At 38.5% G+C, this 18,858-nt stretch overlaps 1 protein-coding gene across 2 annotated transcripts in view; it reads right to left on the reverse strand.

Moving 5' to 3' along the window:
• The window catches only part of KIF4A (kinesin family member 4A), a 130,039-nt gene extending 111,187 nt beyond the window's left edge, over positions 1-18,852 (reverse strand). Inside the window, exons 1-7 of one of the 2 annotated variants that reach the window (XM_007991986.3) lie at positions 18,743-18,852; positions 18,315-18,455; positions 18,088-18,202; positions 11,659-11,849; positions 8,673-8,762; positions 5,807-5,973; positions 5,475-5,569 (exon numbers count right to left, since the gene is read on the reverse strand). In XM_007991986.3, coding sequence (XP_007990177.3) covers positions 5,475-5,569; positions 5,807-5,973; positions 8,673-8,762; positions 11,659-11,849; positions 18,088-18,202; positions 18,315-18,434 — 778 coding nt within the window. In that variant the 5' untranslated portion in view covers positions 18,435-18,455; positions 18,743-18,852. The remainder of the gene's footprint in view (positions 1-5,474; positions 5,570-5,806; positions 5,974-8,672; positions 8,763-11,658; positions 11,850-18,087; positions 18,203-18,314; positions 18,456-18,742) is intronic. The other variant, XM_037988896.2, reaches the window with a different exon arrangement.
• Between the last annotated feature and the right edge of the window lie 6 nt (positions 18,853-18,858).

Below are 18,858 nucleotides of genomic sequence, written 5' to 3' on the forward strand. Positions count from 1 at the left end.
AAACATATGTATACATGAAAAAATCTTGAATGATACCCACCAGTCAGATGAAAGTGTTCACCTCTGGATTAGGACTGGGTGGTAAATCAAGGTAGATTTTATCTTCATCTGTAGTGTTTGTATTTTTATACGAGACTCTATTCATGTATTACTTGTATAATTGAAAGGAAATAAATAAATTAGGCAATGCCCAAACATTTAAAGGTATATAAAAACTATATTACTATATGTACACATACACATATGCACAGAAAAACATCTGGTGAAGATAAACATCAAACTTAATAATCATGGTTAAACAAAAGCCTAGCCAAGAGCTTAAAAGGTCTGGGAAATGAGGTATCATGGGAGGAAGTGGGGATTAAAAAGTTCAGATATATTTCTAAAGGTCTAGAAAGTTGTCTGAATGTATAGGGCTGTCCACATGCTCAGGAAAGGCCTAAAAAGCCCTAAATTTTGCATCTTTGGCTGACTTTGAGACTCTGTTCAAGCAGTGAAGGCTAAAGCAGAGTTGTAAGTACCTGAGTGTTGAAGGCATGCCCAAACACAGACACAAAGCTCTTGGCAAATGCTGGAAGATTTATAGGTTCAAGGCATTTAAGTAACTGAGACCAGTCATCAAGTAACCACTAAATTAACTGAGAAGACACTTCTGTGATGGCAAACTACAGGGAATCCAGTTTACAGAATCAGTCCAGGAAAGTCATTAAACAAACAAAAACAAGTAAGATTTATCCTAGGAATACAAGGTTGGTTTAACATTCAAAAATCAATTAATGCAGTACACCATATCAATAGACTAAAGAACAAAAATAATGTGATCACATCAATAGATGACAAAAAAGCATTTGACAAATACCCATTCATGATAAAAACACTTAACAAACTAGGTGTACAAGGGAACTTCCTCAACCTGGTAGGGCACCTATGAAGAATGAAGACTGAATGCTTATCCCTTAAGATCAGGAACAAAACAACATTCATTCTCACCACTTTTATTCACCGTTGTGAATAAAACGCTTCTAGCCAGGACAAGTAGGCAAGAAAAAGAAAGAAAGGCATCCAGACTAGAAAGAAAGAAGTAAAAGTATCTCTATTCACAGGTGATATGATCTTGTACATAGAAATCCTAAAGCATATATTTAAAAAACTATTAGAACTAATAAGTTCTGCAAGTTTGCAGATACAAGATCTACAAAACTCAATAAACAAATTGAAAACGAAATTAAGGAAACAATTGCATTTACAATAGCATTGGAAAGGATAAAATACTTAGTAATAAATTTAACAAAAGAAGTGTAAAACTTATACTCTGAAAATTAAAAAAAAAATTATCAAAACATATTTAAAAAGAATTAAATAAAAAGAAAGATACTCCAAGCACAGTGGCTCATGCCTATAAACCAGCACTTTGGGAGATAAAGGCAGGAAGATCGCCTGAGGCCAGGCATTCAAGACCAGCCTGGGCAAGAAAGTGAAACCCACATCTACAAAAAAAAAAAAAAAAAATTAAAAATTAACCAAGAGTAGTGGTACATGCCTATAGTCCCAGTTACTTGGGAGGCTGAGATAGGAAGATTGCTTGAGCCTGGGAGGTTGAAGCTGCAGCCATTGCTTTCCAACCTGGGAAACAGAGCGAGATCCTGTCGCTAAAAAAAAGAAAAAGAGGCCGGGCACGGTGGCTCACACCTATAATCCCAGCACTTTGGAAGGCCAAGGCTGGTGGATCACTTGAGGTTAGGAGTTTGAGACCAGCCTGGCCAATATGATGAAGTCCCATCTCTACTAAAAATACAAAAATCAGGCAGGCATGGTGGTATGTGCCTGTAGTCCCAGGTACTTACTTGGGAGGCTAAGGCAGGAGAATAGCTTGATCCTGGGAAGCAGAGGTTGCAGTGAGTCGAAATCATGCCACTGCACTCCACCCTGGGAGACAGAGTGAGACTGTCTCAAAAATAAAATAAAATAAAATAAAGATAAAAATTAAAAATTTGAAAAAATTTGAAAAAGAAAAAGAAAGACATCTGATGTTCATACATTTGAAAGACTTAATATTGTTAAGATGGCAATACTTCCCAAGTGGATCTACAGATTTAGTGAAATCTCTATAAAAATCCCAGCTGGCTTCTTTGCAGAAATTGACATGTTGAACCTAATATTCACATGGAAATGAAAGGGACCCAGAATAGCCAATACAATCTTGAACAAGAACAAAGTTGGAGGACTCACACTTTCCAATTTCAAAACTTACCACAAAGCTACAGTAATGAAGACATAAGGCGTAAGGCATACAGATCAAAGGAATAGAGACCAGTTGCTTCTTGACAAGTATGCCAAGACAATTCAATGGGAGAAAGGATAGTCTTTTCAACAAACGATGCTGGGATAACTGTATATACAGATGCAAAAGATTGAAACTGGACCACTCTTCACATCATATGCAAAAATTAACTCAAAATGGGTCAAAGCCTAAATGTGATATGAAAGGACATTCTTCCAAAAGATATATAAATTGCCCATGACCACACGAAACAATGTTCAACATCATTAGCCATTGGTGAAATATAAATAAAAACCACAATGAGATACCACTTTGTACCCACTAGGATAGCTATAATTAAAAAGGCATAATAACAAGCAAATCTGATGGCCCAGGAGTTTGAAAAATAAATAAGTAACAAGTGAAAATGTGGAGATACTGGAACCCTTATATATTGCTGGTGAGAACATAAAATGATGTTGTTGTATTGAAAAACAGTGTGATGGCAGTTCTTCAAAAGGTTAAACATGGAGTGACCATATGACCCAGTAATTCCACTCATAGGTATACACTCAAGAGAAATGAAAACAGGTCTACAGAAAAACTTATACACAAATGTTCATTGCAGCATTATTCATAATAACCCAAAATGAAAACAACCCAAATGTCTATCAAGGGATGAATGGATAAATAAAAACATGGTATTTCCATACAATGGAAGATTGTTTGGCAATAAAACAGAATTAAGTACTGATACATGCTACAATATGGATGAACTGTGACATTACGCTATGTGAAAGAAGCCAGTCACAAAAGACCATATATTGTATAATTCCATTTATATGAAATGCCCAGAATAGGCAAATCAGCAGAGACAGAGGATTGGTTATTGCCTAGGATGAGAGGTGAGGAACATATACTGCGGGGAAATAAGGAGTGAATGCTAATGGGTATGGATTTCTTTTTGAGGTGATGAAAATATTCTACAATTTATTGTGGTGATGGTTATACAACTCCTTGTGAATATACTAAAAATCAGTGAATTGTATACTTTAAAAGGGTGAGTGTTATGGTATGTTAGTTATATAATTTTTTAAAAAAAATTAGACAAGAGTTACCATATGACCTAGCAATTCCATTCCTAGGTATATACCCAAGAGAAATGAAAACATTTGTCCACATGAAAATTTACACACACAAGTTCATAACAGAGAAAACTGGATATGAGTGATGAATGAACAACCATAATGTGGCATATCCATACAATGGAATATTGTTCAGTAATAAAAAGAAATGAGGCTGGGTACGGTGGCTCACGCCTGTAATCCCAGCACTTTGGGAGGCCGAGGCGGGTGGATCACTTGAGGTCCGGAGTTAGGACAAGACCAGCCTGGCCAACATGGTGAATGAAACCCCATCTCTGCTAAAAAATACAAAAATTAGCCAGGCATAGTGGCACATGCTTGTAACCCCAGCTATGGGAGGCTGAGGCAGTAGAATTGCTTGAACCTGGAAGGTGAAGGTTGCAGTGAGCCAAGATCGTGCCACTGCACTCCAGCCTGGGCAACAGAGTGAGACTCTCTCTCTCTCCAAAAAAAAAAAAAAAGGTATGAAGTACTGATATATGATGCAACATGGATGAACCTTGAAAATCTTAGGTTAAGCCAGTCACAAAAGACAATATATTGTATGATTACATTTATATGAAATGTAGGTTAAGTGGTTGCCTAGGGCCAGGGAAGAGGGTGGGAATGGGGAGTGATTGCTAATGAATATGGGGCTTCTCCTTGGGATGATAAAATGTTCTAAAATTAGATTATGATGATGATTGTACAACTGTGAATATACTAAAATCCACTGATACGTATAGTTTAAATGGGTAATGTTATAGTATGTAAATTATATCTCAATAAAGCTGTTAAATTAAACAACTTGGAACTGAACACCTAAAAGAAGATAAAGAAAGCATAACAGCCTTTAAAAATAGTCTTAGCAAAGTTAAATCTCAAGTGCAAACATAGAACAAAAAGGGTACTTTGAATGACACTCAGAACAAAAAGCTGAATAAGGAAGAAACAGGTCTGCACTCAGTGGCAGCAGTATAATAATGATAAATGACAGAAGTAAAATTCCTCGATTACTATTTTTCCTTCTGCCTTCTCAGTTCCCAAGAGAGAAATGAAGCTCAATATGAGTAAAGAGGTAGTAAGCGTAAACCCAACTGCTTTAATAAGAGTTCAAATATCTTGGACCAGATGAATTATAGCTAAGGGAACAGAGAGTAATTTCAAATGAGACTGCTGAAGCTATATCAACGATCTTTGACGAATCACAAAGAAACATGTTCCAGAAGACTGGGCAGATGCAATTTCAATTTTCAAAACAGGGATAAAAGTTAATTCCCTAAATTACCAACAGTGGGTTTGATATAAGTCTAGAGTGGATTATTACAGAGACAGCATGCAAGAGCCTAGAAACAGAAGAATAAGCACTAGAAGCCAACCTTGAATTCACCAAGAAAAAGCACTTTAGGCTAAAAACCCTTATTTCTTTTTTGTATTGTTACTAAGCTGGTAGCTATGAGAAATACAGTAGATACGGTATATCTGGATTTAGCAAGGCATCTGATGAACTATTTTATGATATCCTTAAGAACAAAATTGAGATATATGAGCTGGATGTTAATTTTTATTAGAGAGATTAATAATCACTTGAAGATCATTCCCAAGGCATGCAGATTACCAGGTCACTATCATGTTAGAAGAAGGTTTCTAATAACATACATCACAGGGTTATTCTAGCCTTAGGAATTTCATCACTTTTCAAATTCAACAACTTGAATAAAGGCATGGAAATTGTGCTGAGGTTTATATGTGACAACATCTGGAAGAGATGGTGAATACTTAAAACGACAGAATCAGGATACTGATTTTAATTATAAATAGTTGGGGTAAAACAAAACAAAATAAAACTAAAACTAAAACTTGCCTGGACCAGATGAAATCAAACCAAGGGCCAGATCCAAATCTCATACCTGAATTAGAGAATGAGTGCAAGGGAAAGAAACAATTTTTCACTATTTCTAAAGTCAGCCTCAAATCTAAATCGTAGTTACTGTTAGAATGTGATCTCAAATCCCAGTCGAAACACCACCAATACCAACAAGAGTACTAGAACTGTTTATCTACAACTGTGACCTTAATTACTCTCTTACCCTCTTTTAGACGATCCCCTTCAGCCTTGGTTTTCTTCTGTCTTTCTGATCCAGCAAGGTCTACAAGATGCAGCTTGGAGCGAAAGCTGCTATTCCTGTGATAATGAAAGGAAGACACAGTGAGAATGGTACACAAGCTTGAGACTAGCTGAGTATCAAAGCTGACCTGTCAGCTCTCATTTTCTTTCAAGTCAGTCAAAGTGGCTCCATTAGTCACTCGTGCTTACAATACTGATGTCTGACGATTTGCCAGATCAATTGAAGAAGCAGCCTAATGTTTAACCTTAATAGAACTAATACTAAAAATCTTGACTCTTTAAATTGTAACTTACTTGTCACTTTTCTTTCTTTGCTCTATGGAGATTGTAAAGATGGCATGAGATCGGGACGACTGGGAGTTCATAGCCGTGGAGGCCACAGTCCTAGAGTTGTTGCCCTGCTCCAAACAGGAAACAGTATCCAAGGCAACTAAAACAGTCTTCTCAGTGAGTCCCACAATCTAATTGCAAGAAAGAGAAAATTCCCTTATGATTTATACTTCAAATGCTTGGTCAGAAATATACGGATTTCTGGTTTAAAAAATGCCTTGATGCTCTAGTAGAACCTCAAATAGAATAGTCATGGTGATAAGAACTGCTTTAACTAGCAACTCTGTGAAGATAGCTGGAAACCAAGGTCTCCAATCTTCTTTAGGAACTTCAGAAACAAGGGTGCCAGTCAATACTGGAGCTAGAAAAGATCTCAAGATTTTAGGGTAGTAATGGCTATGTGCCTTCCAAGGAACCCCAAGTGAAGTTAATTTTGGTCCCAAGGAGAGCAAGTACAGCACAAACAGTGATGGCATTTCTCTTTGTTACCTTCACCTCTATCTGACCCCATGCTCCTCTCTGTACCTCTGATTCATTTTAAACCTCATTTTCACTAGAGGAAATAGCATGGTACAGTTTCCACCCGATTAGGAAGCCAGGAAAACAGGGCCCCAGGCTTAGTACTGTATTTACCTGGGAGAACTTATACAAGTTGAATCTCTTGGAGCCTCTGAGGTGATTGGACTAGAGGCTTATGACCTCTTTTCTAGCTCCAATATGCTATAATTTTATTACTTCATAGCTCCCAAACTTACTTCTGTGGCCCTAATTTCTAGTCTTTTATTTCTAATGATCTACTACTTATACTCTGAAATCAGTCAATTATAAACCAAATTCATCTTCTTCCCACAAACACTAATTCTCTCTACTATAATACTTCTCCATTTCTATTAATCTTGTCTCATATTCTCAAAAACTCACATTGCCTTCAACTCCTCCCACTCCTCCATATCCCGTCTATCACCAACTACTAGTCATTCTCCTTTTGAATCCATCACTTCCTTTTCCTTTACACATCTACTTGCCTAGTTCAGGCCCATATTACTTCACACCTAAAAAATAAGCAACAGTTTCCCCAACTGGTCTTCCTCATCCTAGTCTTTCTCCTTTTCTATCCATTTCTGTTTAGTTTTCCTAAAATGTCACCAACCTACTAAGCCCTGTGCTAGATAATGAAGATACAAAGAGATTTCCAAGTACTCCCCTGACCTCCAGGTTAGGGTGAATTCCCTATAAGAATGAATTCACATATCACTTGTAACAGAGTTTGGAGAGATACACACATAAGATAAAAACTTGGTAAAAGTAGCCACAGTAATCCCTCACTCAGAAGTTTTACATAGTTTATATATGGTTCACAGGGATAGAAACTAAGCTCTTTAGCCCGGCTTCATAATCTGGTCCTAACATATCCCCTGTTACTTCTCAGCCCAAATCCTCTAATCCAGACAGACTTGTGTAGTCTTATTACCCTCAGGTGTATATTTTCTGCTTTCCTGCTAAAGCTATTCCTTACCATAAGAATATTCTTGTTTATTTTCTCTACTTATTTAAAGCCTATCCATCTCATCTGAAGAGTGTTTACAAACTCGTCCTTACCAATTTGTGCCAGGAACTTATACTTCCCTGTATTGCAAATCTCACCTCAAACAGCTCTTAGGACTTAATTCCTGCCTTAACATGGGACACATAAAAGATCTTGAAACAGGGTCAAGTGCTGGCTCAGTACAATAGCATGTATTTTGTCCAGATTTCTTATCCTCACTATCCAAATCATCTTTGTATATTCCAAGCTCATCACGGCTGATCCTTTAAACCTTGCATTAGTGGCTGGCTAACAACTTAATGCCCCAGAAAAAAAAAATCAGCAGCACAGGCACCTGCCCCTCACTGGTACCCCAAATCTTCAACTTTCTTTTTTTTTTCTTTGTGCAAGGGAAGAAGGGAAGGAGGAGTAAGATATTATTCCAAGTTTTCTCAAAGTATTACCTAGTCTCATCTACTTCCAGCCTCTGATTTTCCCACTCCTGAATACTCAAGCTCTGCCTGTTTTCAACACTGACTTCTGGATCTGGCTCACTCCCACATAGGAAACTCTCAATTTTGCCTCACATTTTCTGTTCAGTTCTAGCTCCTCATCTTGCATCTATACCATCATCTAACAGAAGATTCTCAAATAAGCTATCTCTTCTTCCTATGATACTTACATGTTTTAAAAATTATATATCGTTTAACTTTTCAATTTTAAAAATATTATCCCAAAGCCCAGCACAATGTCTATTACAGTGCTGTCCAATAGAATTTTCTATTGGATATAGATATGTTCAATCATATCCATGCATTAGTAGCTGGCTAACAACGGCCCAGAAGAAAATACATGAATATGTTCTGCATCTATCTGTGCTCTCCAGTATGGTTACCACTAGCCATATGTAGCTATCAAGCACTTGATATGTGGCTAGTGTGCCTGAGGAACTGAGTTTTTAAAATTTTATTCCATTTGAATTTGTTTAAATTTAAATAGTCACTTGTGGCTAGTGGCTAACATACTGGACTGCTCAGCCTTAGAACTCTGTAAATAATATTTAGTTGATATTAGCATTCCTCTAGGTAACAGGAAGGTGATAAAACTGAATGTGAGTCCTTCCTTGCTCCCCCACAAGAGCTCCCATCTAGAAATTTTAGATTAACAAAGGGACTTAGGACCACACAAAACCTGACTCAGATGATAGTAGTCATTTACAACCACGGTGGCAGATAAAAGGGATGTGAACTTTAGTATGATAATTGCCAAAAATTTTTAATAACATCAAATGAGAGACAAACACACCTTTATGCCTTCCTTAGGATCCTCCCGTATATTTATTTGAGCTTTCTCACGAGATGGGCATAGAAGATCCAAAATTTCTTCATTGTAAATCTGATATTGTTGAAAATAAAGTGGCAAAAACAAGATGTTAACAGTGGTAATCTCTGGGTGGTGAGATCATAGGTAATTTTAAAAATTATTTGTGACTTTCTACATTTAAAAATTTGTTCATAATGAACATGTATTACTTGTAGAATTAAGAAAAGGACCGTAACCCTATAGGTAATCACTTGATGTTTTATAAGAATGAATTCACATATCACTTGTAGCAAAATTGAGATTGCTTTTTGTTATTATTATACTTTAAGTTCTAGGGTACATGTGCACAACATGCAGGTTTGTTACATACGTATACATGTGCCATGTTGGTGTGCTGCACCCATTAACTCGTCATTTACATTAGGTATATCTCCTAATGCTATCCCTCCCCGCTTCCTCCACCCCACGACAGGCCCCAGTGTGTGATGTTCCCCTTCCTATGTCCAAGTGTTCTCATTGTTCAATTCCCACCTATGAGTGAGAACGTGCAGTATCTGGTTTTTTGTCCTTGCGATAGTTTGCTCAGAATGATGGTTTCCAGCTTCATCCATGTCCCTACAAAGGACAGGAACTCATCCTTTTTTATGGCTGCATAGTATTCCATGGTGTATATGTGCCACATTTTCTTAATCCAGTCAATCATTGATGGACATTTGGGTTGGTTCCAAGTCTTTGCTATTGTGAATAGTGCCGTAATAAACATACGTGTGCATGTGTCTTTATAGCAGCATGATTTATAATCCTTTGGGTATATACCCAGTAATGGGATGGCTGGGTCAAATGGTATTTCTAGTTCTAGATCCTTGATGAATCGCCACACTGTCTCCCACAATGGTTGAACTAGTTTACACTCCCACCAACAGTGTAAAAGTGTTCCTATTTCTCCACATCCTCTCTCTTAAGACAGAGTCTCTTAGGAACAGCAGACACATGAAAAGTTACATGGCAACACAAATTCAGTTCTTTGATGGCATCATAATAGCATTACATTAACCCATTTTGTTAAAATGTGAATAACAGGTACATAGATGGGGGTGGATGGAAAAGGAAGAAGTGGTAGCTAATATTTCAACAGGAAACAGAATTGTAAGTACTTACAACAGTGTTTAGCACATATAAGCACTACATTTGTTTGCTATTACAGCTATTGCTATTATTTAACATATCATGATCTGGAGTTATTTTGATACTCAATTATGTTGGCCACAACTAGGTTAATCAAGAGACTTGAGAAGGCTAATCTAGCTGAGCACAGTCACTCGCGCCTATAAACCCAGCACTTTGGGAAGCCAAAATGGGAGGATCACTTGAACTCAGGGGTCCATCACCAGCCTGGGCAACATAGTGAGACCCTGTCTCTACAAAAATTTAAAAATTAGCCAGGCGAAGTGGCATGCGCTTGTAGTCCCAGCTGCTTGGAAGGCTGAGGTGGGGTGGGAGGATCGCTTGAGCAGGAGCTGGAGGCCCCAGTGAGCTATGATTCTGCCACTGCACTCCAACCTGTGAGAAAGTGGGACCCTTTCTCAAAATAAATAAATAAATACAATTAAAAACTGCCTTTAAGGTCTCACTCTGGGGCTCAAGCAATCCTTCCACCCTGCCTCAGCCTCCTGAGCAGCTGGGACTGCAGGCGTGCACCACCTCGCCTGGCTAATCTTTAAATTTTTTGTAGAGACAAGATCTCACTGTGTTGCCGAGGCTGGTCTCAGACCCCTGGGTTGAAGTGATCCTCCCGTCCTGGCCTCCCAAAGTGCTGGGATTACAGGCATGAACCACCAGGCCTGGCCAAGAAGGCTAATCTTAATGATGTAATCCTCTGTCTTCCAGTTCTACATCTCTTTACCTGTTAGCATGTTGAGATTGAACTTCAGGATAAAGTATTCACATACAATTTATAATTGCATGCTTAAATTATATAAGTTTAATTATTACCCCCTAAAGGATAAGACATCACTGCTATGGAACCAACTAGCTAGCTTCCCAGAAGCCCTCAGTTCCCTAAACGTGTTTTTGGTGTTATGAAGTTAGATATAATCGGCCAGTCTACAACTATACTAATATACACTAGAACACAAACTCCCATAAGGGCTAGAATTTTTGTTTTGTTCACTGATATATACCAAGTACCTCATATACCCAAGTGCCCAGAATTGGGCCTGGCACATGGTAGGTTCTCAATAAATATCTGTTTACACACTCTATCACCACTTATACAGCTCAATATTTCAGCTGGTTTTTATAACATTCTTCATGAAGCAACAGCATTATCATTTAAGTCTCAAATAGTAAAGGGAAATCAAACACTCTTCTGCAGACTCTACAGGTAATCAGTAACAGAGGCCAAAATCCTATCTGCCAGGCGCGGTGGCTCATGCCTGTAATCTGAGCACTTTGGGAGGCCGAGGCGGGCGGATCATGAGGTCAGGAGATCAAGACCATCCCGGCTAACACAGTGAAACCCCGTCTCTACTAAAAATACAAAAAATTAGCCAGGTGTGGTAGTGGGCGCCTGTAGTCCCAGCTACTCGGGAGGCTGAGGCAGGAGAATGGCATGAACCCGGACGGCGGAGCTTGCAGTGAGCTGAGATCGCACCACTGCACTCCAACCTGGGCAACAGAGTGAGACTCCATCTCAAAAAAAAAAAAAAAAAAAAAAAAAAGAATTGCTATCACCCTTTTATATGGCAATGCCAATTCCTCCAACAATCAAATTAAACAGACTATTCTAACACCAAGGAAAGAACTGGGTGGGTGGGAGCCAGATCCAACTGAGTCAGTAAGTTTTCTCTATCAATTCATTAAAATGCAACTTACTAATTTGAGTCATGTCAGGAAAAACCTGATTTGGATTTATTTTTCGACCCACAGACAATTTCGAATTTGGAATAATTAAACGTAAATTGCTTACCTCTAAGTAAGACACTTTCAGAGTAAATTCAAAGTCACTCTTTTTATCAATTTCTTTGAAGAGCAGTTGTATTACCCTAGGAATAACCCCAACTGTTGGTTCATTCTCTTGCTCTGCAGTGTATGCACCTCCCATCGAATAGGTTTTTCCAGAGCCAGTCTGCCCATAGGCCAGGACCGTTGCATTATATCCTGGCAAAATAGATGTCACACGCATAGTGGTGTTTAAACATTTTCATCTAATCAATATACTCCATTTCCTTCAGCAATTATTTGTAATAAAACTGAGATTGCTCTCTTAATACAGTCTCTTAAGAATGGCAGACACAAAGAAAAGTTCTATGGGTACCATGACCTTGCACTACTCAAAATAAGCAAAAAACAAACAAAGAAAAACAAAACAAAACCCAACCCTAAAATGTGTGCCCCTAGTGATAGCCCTTAGAAGCTAGGAAATGAAACACTTAAAAGATATGACTGACTAAATGAAGGTGGCCAAGCCACTGTCAAAAGTCATTTGGAGCTTGAAAATTCTGTCTTTCTACCTTAAGCAATTTTAAATTACAGAAATTAAATTAAAGGAAAAGAAAGGATTCTGGCATGTATTTTCTTGATTAACAGTATTTATCTGAAAAGGAAACAACATTGTTTTTTTACAGTCAACGAAAGCATCTACTTTATATCTGAACTCTCAGAATGCATCTGGACCATATTATCAGGCTCCTTACAGAAATATCATCATTTAAGCATAATTCAATGTGATATATGTCCTTTGCTTTTATTGAGAATTGATAAAGACTCATCCATTCAGGAGCCAGGTTCCGTGACTCATGCCTGTAATCCCAGCACTTTGGGAGGCTGAGGCAAGTAGACTGCTTTAGCTCAGGACTTTAACATTAGACTGGGCAACATGGTGAAACTCCATCTCTACTAAAAATACAAAAATTAGCAGGGCATGGTGGCGAGTGCCTGCAATCCCAGCTACTTTGGAGGCTGACGCAGGAGAATCACCTGACCCTGGGAGGCAGAGGTTACAGTGAGCCTTGGTCAAGCCACTGCACTCCAGCCTAGGTGACAGAGCGAGACCCTGTCTCAAAAAAAAAAAAAAAAAAAAAAGAATCATCTATTCAAAAATGTTCACAATATAGTTAATTGAAAAAAGCAGCTTAAAAATAATTGTTAAATATCAGTGTATGGACAGGAAAAATTCAAAAGTATATGCATTATTAACATTTTGATGTTTATCTCTGAGAAACAGGATGGTAAATTTTTTTTTTTTTTTTTTTTTTTTGAGATGGAGTCTCACTCCGTCGCCCAGGCTGGAGTGCAGTGGCGCGATCTCAGCTCACTGCAACCTCCACCTCACAGTTCAAGCAATTCTCCTGCCTCGGCCTCCTGAGTAGCTGGGATTATAGGCGCACACCACCATGCTCAGCTAATTTTTTGTATTTTTAGTAGAGATGGGGTTTCACCGTGTTAGCCAGGATGGTGTTGATCTCCTGACCTTGTGATCCTCCCAGCTTGGCCTCCCAAAGTGCTGGGATTACAGGTGTGAGCCACTGCACCAAGCCATAGGATGGTAAATATTTTGTGTTTTCTTTTCCCCCATTTGTATTTTTTAAATTATTAAATAGAAGGCACTATTGAACAGAGGCTTTTTCGTTATCACTTATGTTATCAGTACTGTCTGCAGAAAGACCCATAAAGTATGTTTCTGTTTGAGTTTATTGGCCAGGCGTGGTGGCTCACGTCTTTAATCCCAGCACTCTGGGTGGCCAAGGTGGGCAGATCACTTGAGGTCAGAGTTTGAAACCAGCCTGGCCAACATGGCAAAACCCTGTCTGTACTAAAAACACAAAAATTAGCTGGGTGTAATGGTGGTGCCTGTGGTCCCAGCTACTGGGGAGGCTGAGGCAGGAGAATTGCTTGAACCCAGGAGGCGGAGGTTACAGTGAACCGAGATCACGCCACTGCACTTCAGCCTGGGCCACCGAGGGAGATTCAGTTTCAATAAAAAGTATATTTCTGTTTGGGCTTAGTTCTGGTAAAAATGTTTATTTTGTAGATTAGTTTTTATATTTTCTCTTGTCAGATAATCCAAATTACTAGTTACTCAGCACTCCCTCTCCCCATTTTTTTGAGACAAGGTCTCACTCTGTCACCCAGCCTGGAGCGCAGTGTGTGCAATCACAGCTCCGCCTCCCAGGCCCAAGTGATCCTCCCACCTGAGCCTCCAGGGGAGTTAGGACTACAGGCACGCGCCACTACGCCCAGCTAATTTTTTTGTATTTTTTGGTAGAGACGAGTTTCGCCATGTTGGCCAGGCTGGTCTCGAACTCCTGACCTCAAGTGATCTGCCCACCTCAGCCTCCCATAGTACTGAGATTACAGGTTTGAGCGACCATGCCCGGTGGGCATTTTCGTTTTATCCCATAAATTCAAAGTTTAGATTGAAGCTAGAGGAAGATAAACAACTGTAGCAAGATTTTATAAAGAAACAATTAGACAATAGATAGGTTATTCTCACTTTAACTTCAAATGTTACAGTCGTGTGCCATATAATAGCATTTCAATCATGTGGAATGTATTTACTATGGTGAAAAATTCCTGTTGCTTCTTAACTTAGCCATTATAACACTGCAGTGCAACATGTTACATGTTTGTGTCGATGCTGGGGTAAAGAAACCTACTTCACTGCAGGTCATATAAAAGTATAGCACATCTAACTATGTACAGTATGTAATGCTTTATAATAATAAATGATTGTTACTAGTTTATGTGTTTAGTATACTATACCATACTTTTTATCATTTTAAGAGTATACTACTTATGATAAATAAAGTTAACTGTAAAACAGCCTCAGGCAGGTCCTTCAGGAGGTATTCCAGAAGAAGATATTGTTGTCATAGGAAATGACAGCTCTATGGATGTTAGTGTCCCTGAAGACTTTCCAGTAGGACAAGACGTGGAGGTGGAAGACAGTGATATTGAAGATCCTGGCCCTGAGTGGGCCTAGGCTAATGTGTATGTTTGGGTCTTAAACAAAAAGTTCAAAAAGTAAAAAAATATATATTTTTTTTAAAAAGAAAAAAGCATACAGAATAAAGATGCAAAGAGTGAAAATGTTTATTCAGCTGTGCAATGTATTCGTGTTTAAAGCAAAGCATTATTACAAATAAGTCGAAAAGATTAAAAAAATTAAAGTTTATAAAATAAAAAAGTTATAAGCAGCTAAGGTTAATTTATTATTGAAGAGAGAAAAAATGTTTAATAAATTTAGTGTAACCTAAGTATCCAGTGTTTATAAAGCCCACAGTAGTATACAATAACGTCTTAGGCCCTTACATTCACTCACCATTCATCACTGACACACTCAGAGCAACTTCCAGTCCGGCAAGTTCCATTCACGGTACGTGTCCTATACAGGTGTACCAGCTTTTACCTTTCATATTGTATTTTTACTTCACCTTTTCTATGTTTAGATCACAAATATTTTCCACGGTGTTACAACTGCCTACAGTATTCAGTACAGTAACATGCTTTGCAGGTTTGTAGCCTAGGAGCAGTAGGCTCAGGTGTATAGGAGGTTATACTATCTAGGTTTGTATACATGCACTCTACGATGTTCATACAATGACAAAACCGCCTAATAATGCACTTCTCAGAAGGTATCCCTGTCATTAACTGATGCATGATTATAACTTGCTACTTAATTGTACAGTAGTAGCTTCTAAAACTAGAAGCATGGCACCTAAAAGGAACTACAAATCCAAATTTACTTCAAGGTGAAAAAAATAATGACCTTAGGAAAGTCTGTCCCTTATTAGTGTGGCGGACATGTTGTCAAGGAACACAAAGCAAGCTTTCTCTGTTAAAAGTTCATCATATTTATGTCAAGCTGTTACCTGCTATTTACCAAGATAATTTTGCAGTCTGAAGGAAAAAACCCTTTAAACTTTGAAACAATGTCTTAATCTAAATGAAAACTTTGAAGTTTTGAAAGAACTTGTTGGTCTAAATGAAAGATCATAAGAAGATGCTAAATTGAGATTTTCACTGTAATAGATCGCTGGTAGTAGCTGGCATGACTATGGGGCAAGAGAATAACATTTCATAATTTTCTGCAATACCACAGATATATGTAGATAGCAATAACTTGGGAAACGAGGTTTCAGTAGTTTTTACAAAATATTCAGGGCTCTGTGGTACCAGGAGTTCAGAGTACAAGAGGGTGCTGTTGAGCTGACTATAAAAAATATTGGCTTTGTTTTTGCAACCAAGGGCAATGTTAAGCAAACACATGTATATTGGAATCACTTTCTACTTCATGTTACCTTTAAAGAACATAATTTAATTCTATCAGTTTCCCAAGTTAAGAATATAAAAGTAGAACTGTGGTGCTCTTACTAAGCTGTGGAGGGATAGCCTGAGGAATCTGACCAGATAGTGAAGGGTCTGAAAACCATATTGTTTCAGGAATGGCTAAAGGAAAGGCGGGGATAATTAAAGAGAAGAGAATTAGATAGAAACATTTAACGGTCTTCCAAATACTGTATCTAAAAAGGAAAAAGATTAACTTTATAGCAGAGAAGCCCAGCAGATTAACACCTTAATCAAATGATCAAAATGAACATCAGTAGTAATAGAATAAATCAAAATCATGTGCTGCCCAATAGGCTTCAGTGAGAAGAAAACAGCACCACTTCTGTGATATTCCTGCTAAAAGATACACAACTTGAATCTAATCATAAGTAAACACCAGACAAAACAATATTGAAAAACAGTTTACAAAATAATTGGCCTGTAATCTTCAAAGTGTCAAAATCATAAAAGTCAAAAAAAGACTAAAGAATGTCAAAATCATAAAAGTCAAAAAAAAAAGACTAAAGAACTGTTTTAGAACAGAGACTAAACAGACAGCAAAACTAAATAAAACATGTGATTGAACTAGATCTTTTTGCCATAAAATATTTACTGGGACAATTGGTGAAACTTCAATGGGGTTTCAGGAATAGATGGTAGTAATGTAGCAGTGCAAATTTTATTGTTTTGATGGTTGTATTGTGGTAACTTAGAAGAAACTCCTTTTTTGTAGCAAATATACACTAAAGTAGGGGGGGTATCAGGCCAACAACTCATCTCAAATGGTTCAGGGAAAAAAATGTTTTTTATGCTGTTCTTGCAACATTCCATACGCTTGAAATTATTGCATTAATATCTTAAAATTTTGAAACAAAAATTTCAATGTTCCTTGAGCCAATCATTAAACAAAAAAACGTGAAAAAATATGTGAATAGCTGTTGCCTGAAAGAAGGCTTCTAAAGAGATGAACTAACATCACCGGGTAGAACTTACCAGGAAGCAAATTTCATCTCAATATAAAGATCTTTATAACATAATTAGACTTGTCCAAAACCCAAATCTCAACTGGACTACCTGTGAATGAGTTCCCTGTCAAAAAAATTCTAGACACTGGCAGTTCACCTAACAGATATTGTTAGAATGCATTTTTCTTTGGATGAAAAACAAACTAGATGATATACAAATGTCTCTTTCAACTTTAAGGCACTAGCATGCCATGATTCTACTTCTTTTAAATGAACCTCTGTTTTGAATCTTGAATAACCACTGTATTAGAATAATAATTAGACATCTCTCAGGCACTGCTCCCTTCTTTAGAACCCTGCTATCATCTTCAACAGCATTAAAGACTTAGCTTCCGCAATAAAGATTATTAACTGGTCATAGTATTCAGAGGCTTTAGGAACTCCCCTTTTCCAGCTAAAAGAATTATAGTCATTATTCAAGACCTATCTCAAAGTTTTCCCACTCTGTGAAATTCACCCCAAATTCCCCAAGCAGAGTTAGAGTCATCCTTTTGTTTTTCATACCACTTTGTATGAGAGCAGAGCTACTTCTATAGGACTGACTCTGTTGTATATTTTTAACTTGAAAAACTTTTCTTCTAAAAGGTAAGTACAAAAAATTTAAAAATTTTTATATATTCAAAATTATTTATGTAATCATCTATCTCCATTCCTATTCCCTGGACTTTGAACTCCTTCAGGGCCTCGAAGCTATATTGTTTATCACCTGAATCCCTCAACAAGCTTTGCAGTGCCTGAGCCTCAAGTAGGCTGGCACACTTATCACCTTCAGCAACCACCAGAGTTTATAATCTAATGAAGTTCCAGGATAAACACAAACATATACAAGTCAAAGATGAACAGAACCACATAGAGCAAATACAGAATAAAACTAGCTTCAAGGGTAGAGAGACTTTCACAAATGTTATTAGACTAAGGGCTTTTTGAAGGCACGTATCATGATTCATCCGTTCCTGTATTTGCAGTGCCCAAGCACAGTGCTTGGCACATCGTATATGCTCAAGGAATATATATGCTATGATCGAGGAATCAAATCGCCTCACCTTTAAATACACCTTTTATGAGTGGCGCCACTGCTGTATTGAAGACTTCTTCCTGTTCAGTAGAGGGATCAAACACAAAATCGTAGGTGAAGGATTTATCTGTACCAACCACCACCTAGAGAAGGCAAAGGACAAGGCGTAAGGGAAGAAATGAAAGGCAAGACCACACCCCTCGTTACCATTTGGTCCCAGCTGTTCAGACACAGGCTCTGGACTCTGCTACGCACCTGAGGCTCCCCGGGCACGAAGGAAAGGCACATCTGGCAGCCTTCGCTAATCTCTTTGGGGACCAGAGGGCGACAACGCAGCGCCACTCTTACAGGAATTCCCTTCACCTCTTCCTTCATGATCCTATCTCAGCACCGTCTCTGCGAGGGGGAAAAAGAAGGCTCGCTGATGAATGTTAGCAGGTTAGCAGGGGTGGGAGGGCGTCCTCCTCGGTTCCGACCCTTCTCAGCGGGAACACTGCCTTGGGAGATTCACTCTCCAGGACTTGGCCAGGGCTGGACCGTCCGTCAGCCATGCACTCTAAAGAGAGTGCACGCGCATCTGAAAGGCAAAGAAAAAACTCCAACGGGGACAGCGACAAAGAACCAAAGCCCTAGGGTACCGGGAAAAAACAGGTTCTGAGCTAAGGTGTGCCCCCGTAACTCACCAAACTAAATGTCCCTTCCCCGTTCTCCCTGGGTCTCCCGCCGCCCTGTCCCAGACGGAGCTTTAACCGCCAAGTTTCAAATCCGTCCCGGAGACGCCAACCAATTGCAGTGCGGA

Source organism: Chlorocebus sabaeus, chromosome X, assembly GCF_047675955.1.
Source record: "Chlorocebus sabaeus isolate Y175 chromosome X, mChlSab1.0.hap1, whole genome shotgun sequence".
NCBI classification, from domain to species: Eukaryota; Metazoa; Chordata; class Mammalia; order Primates; family Cercopithecidae; genus Chlorocebus; species Chlorocebus sabaeus.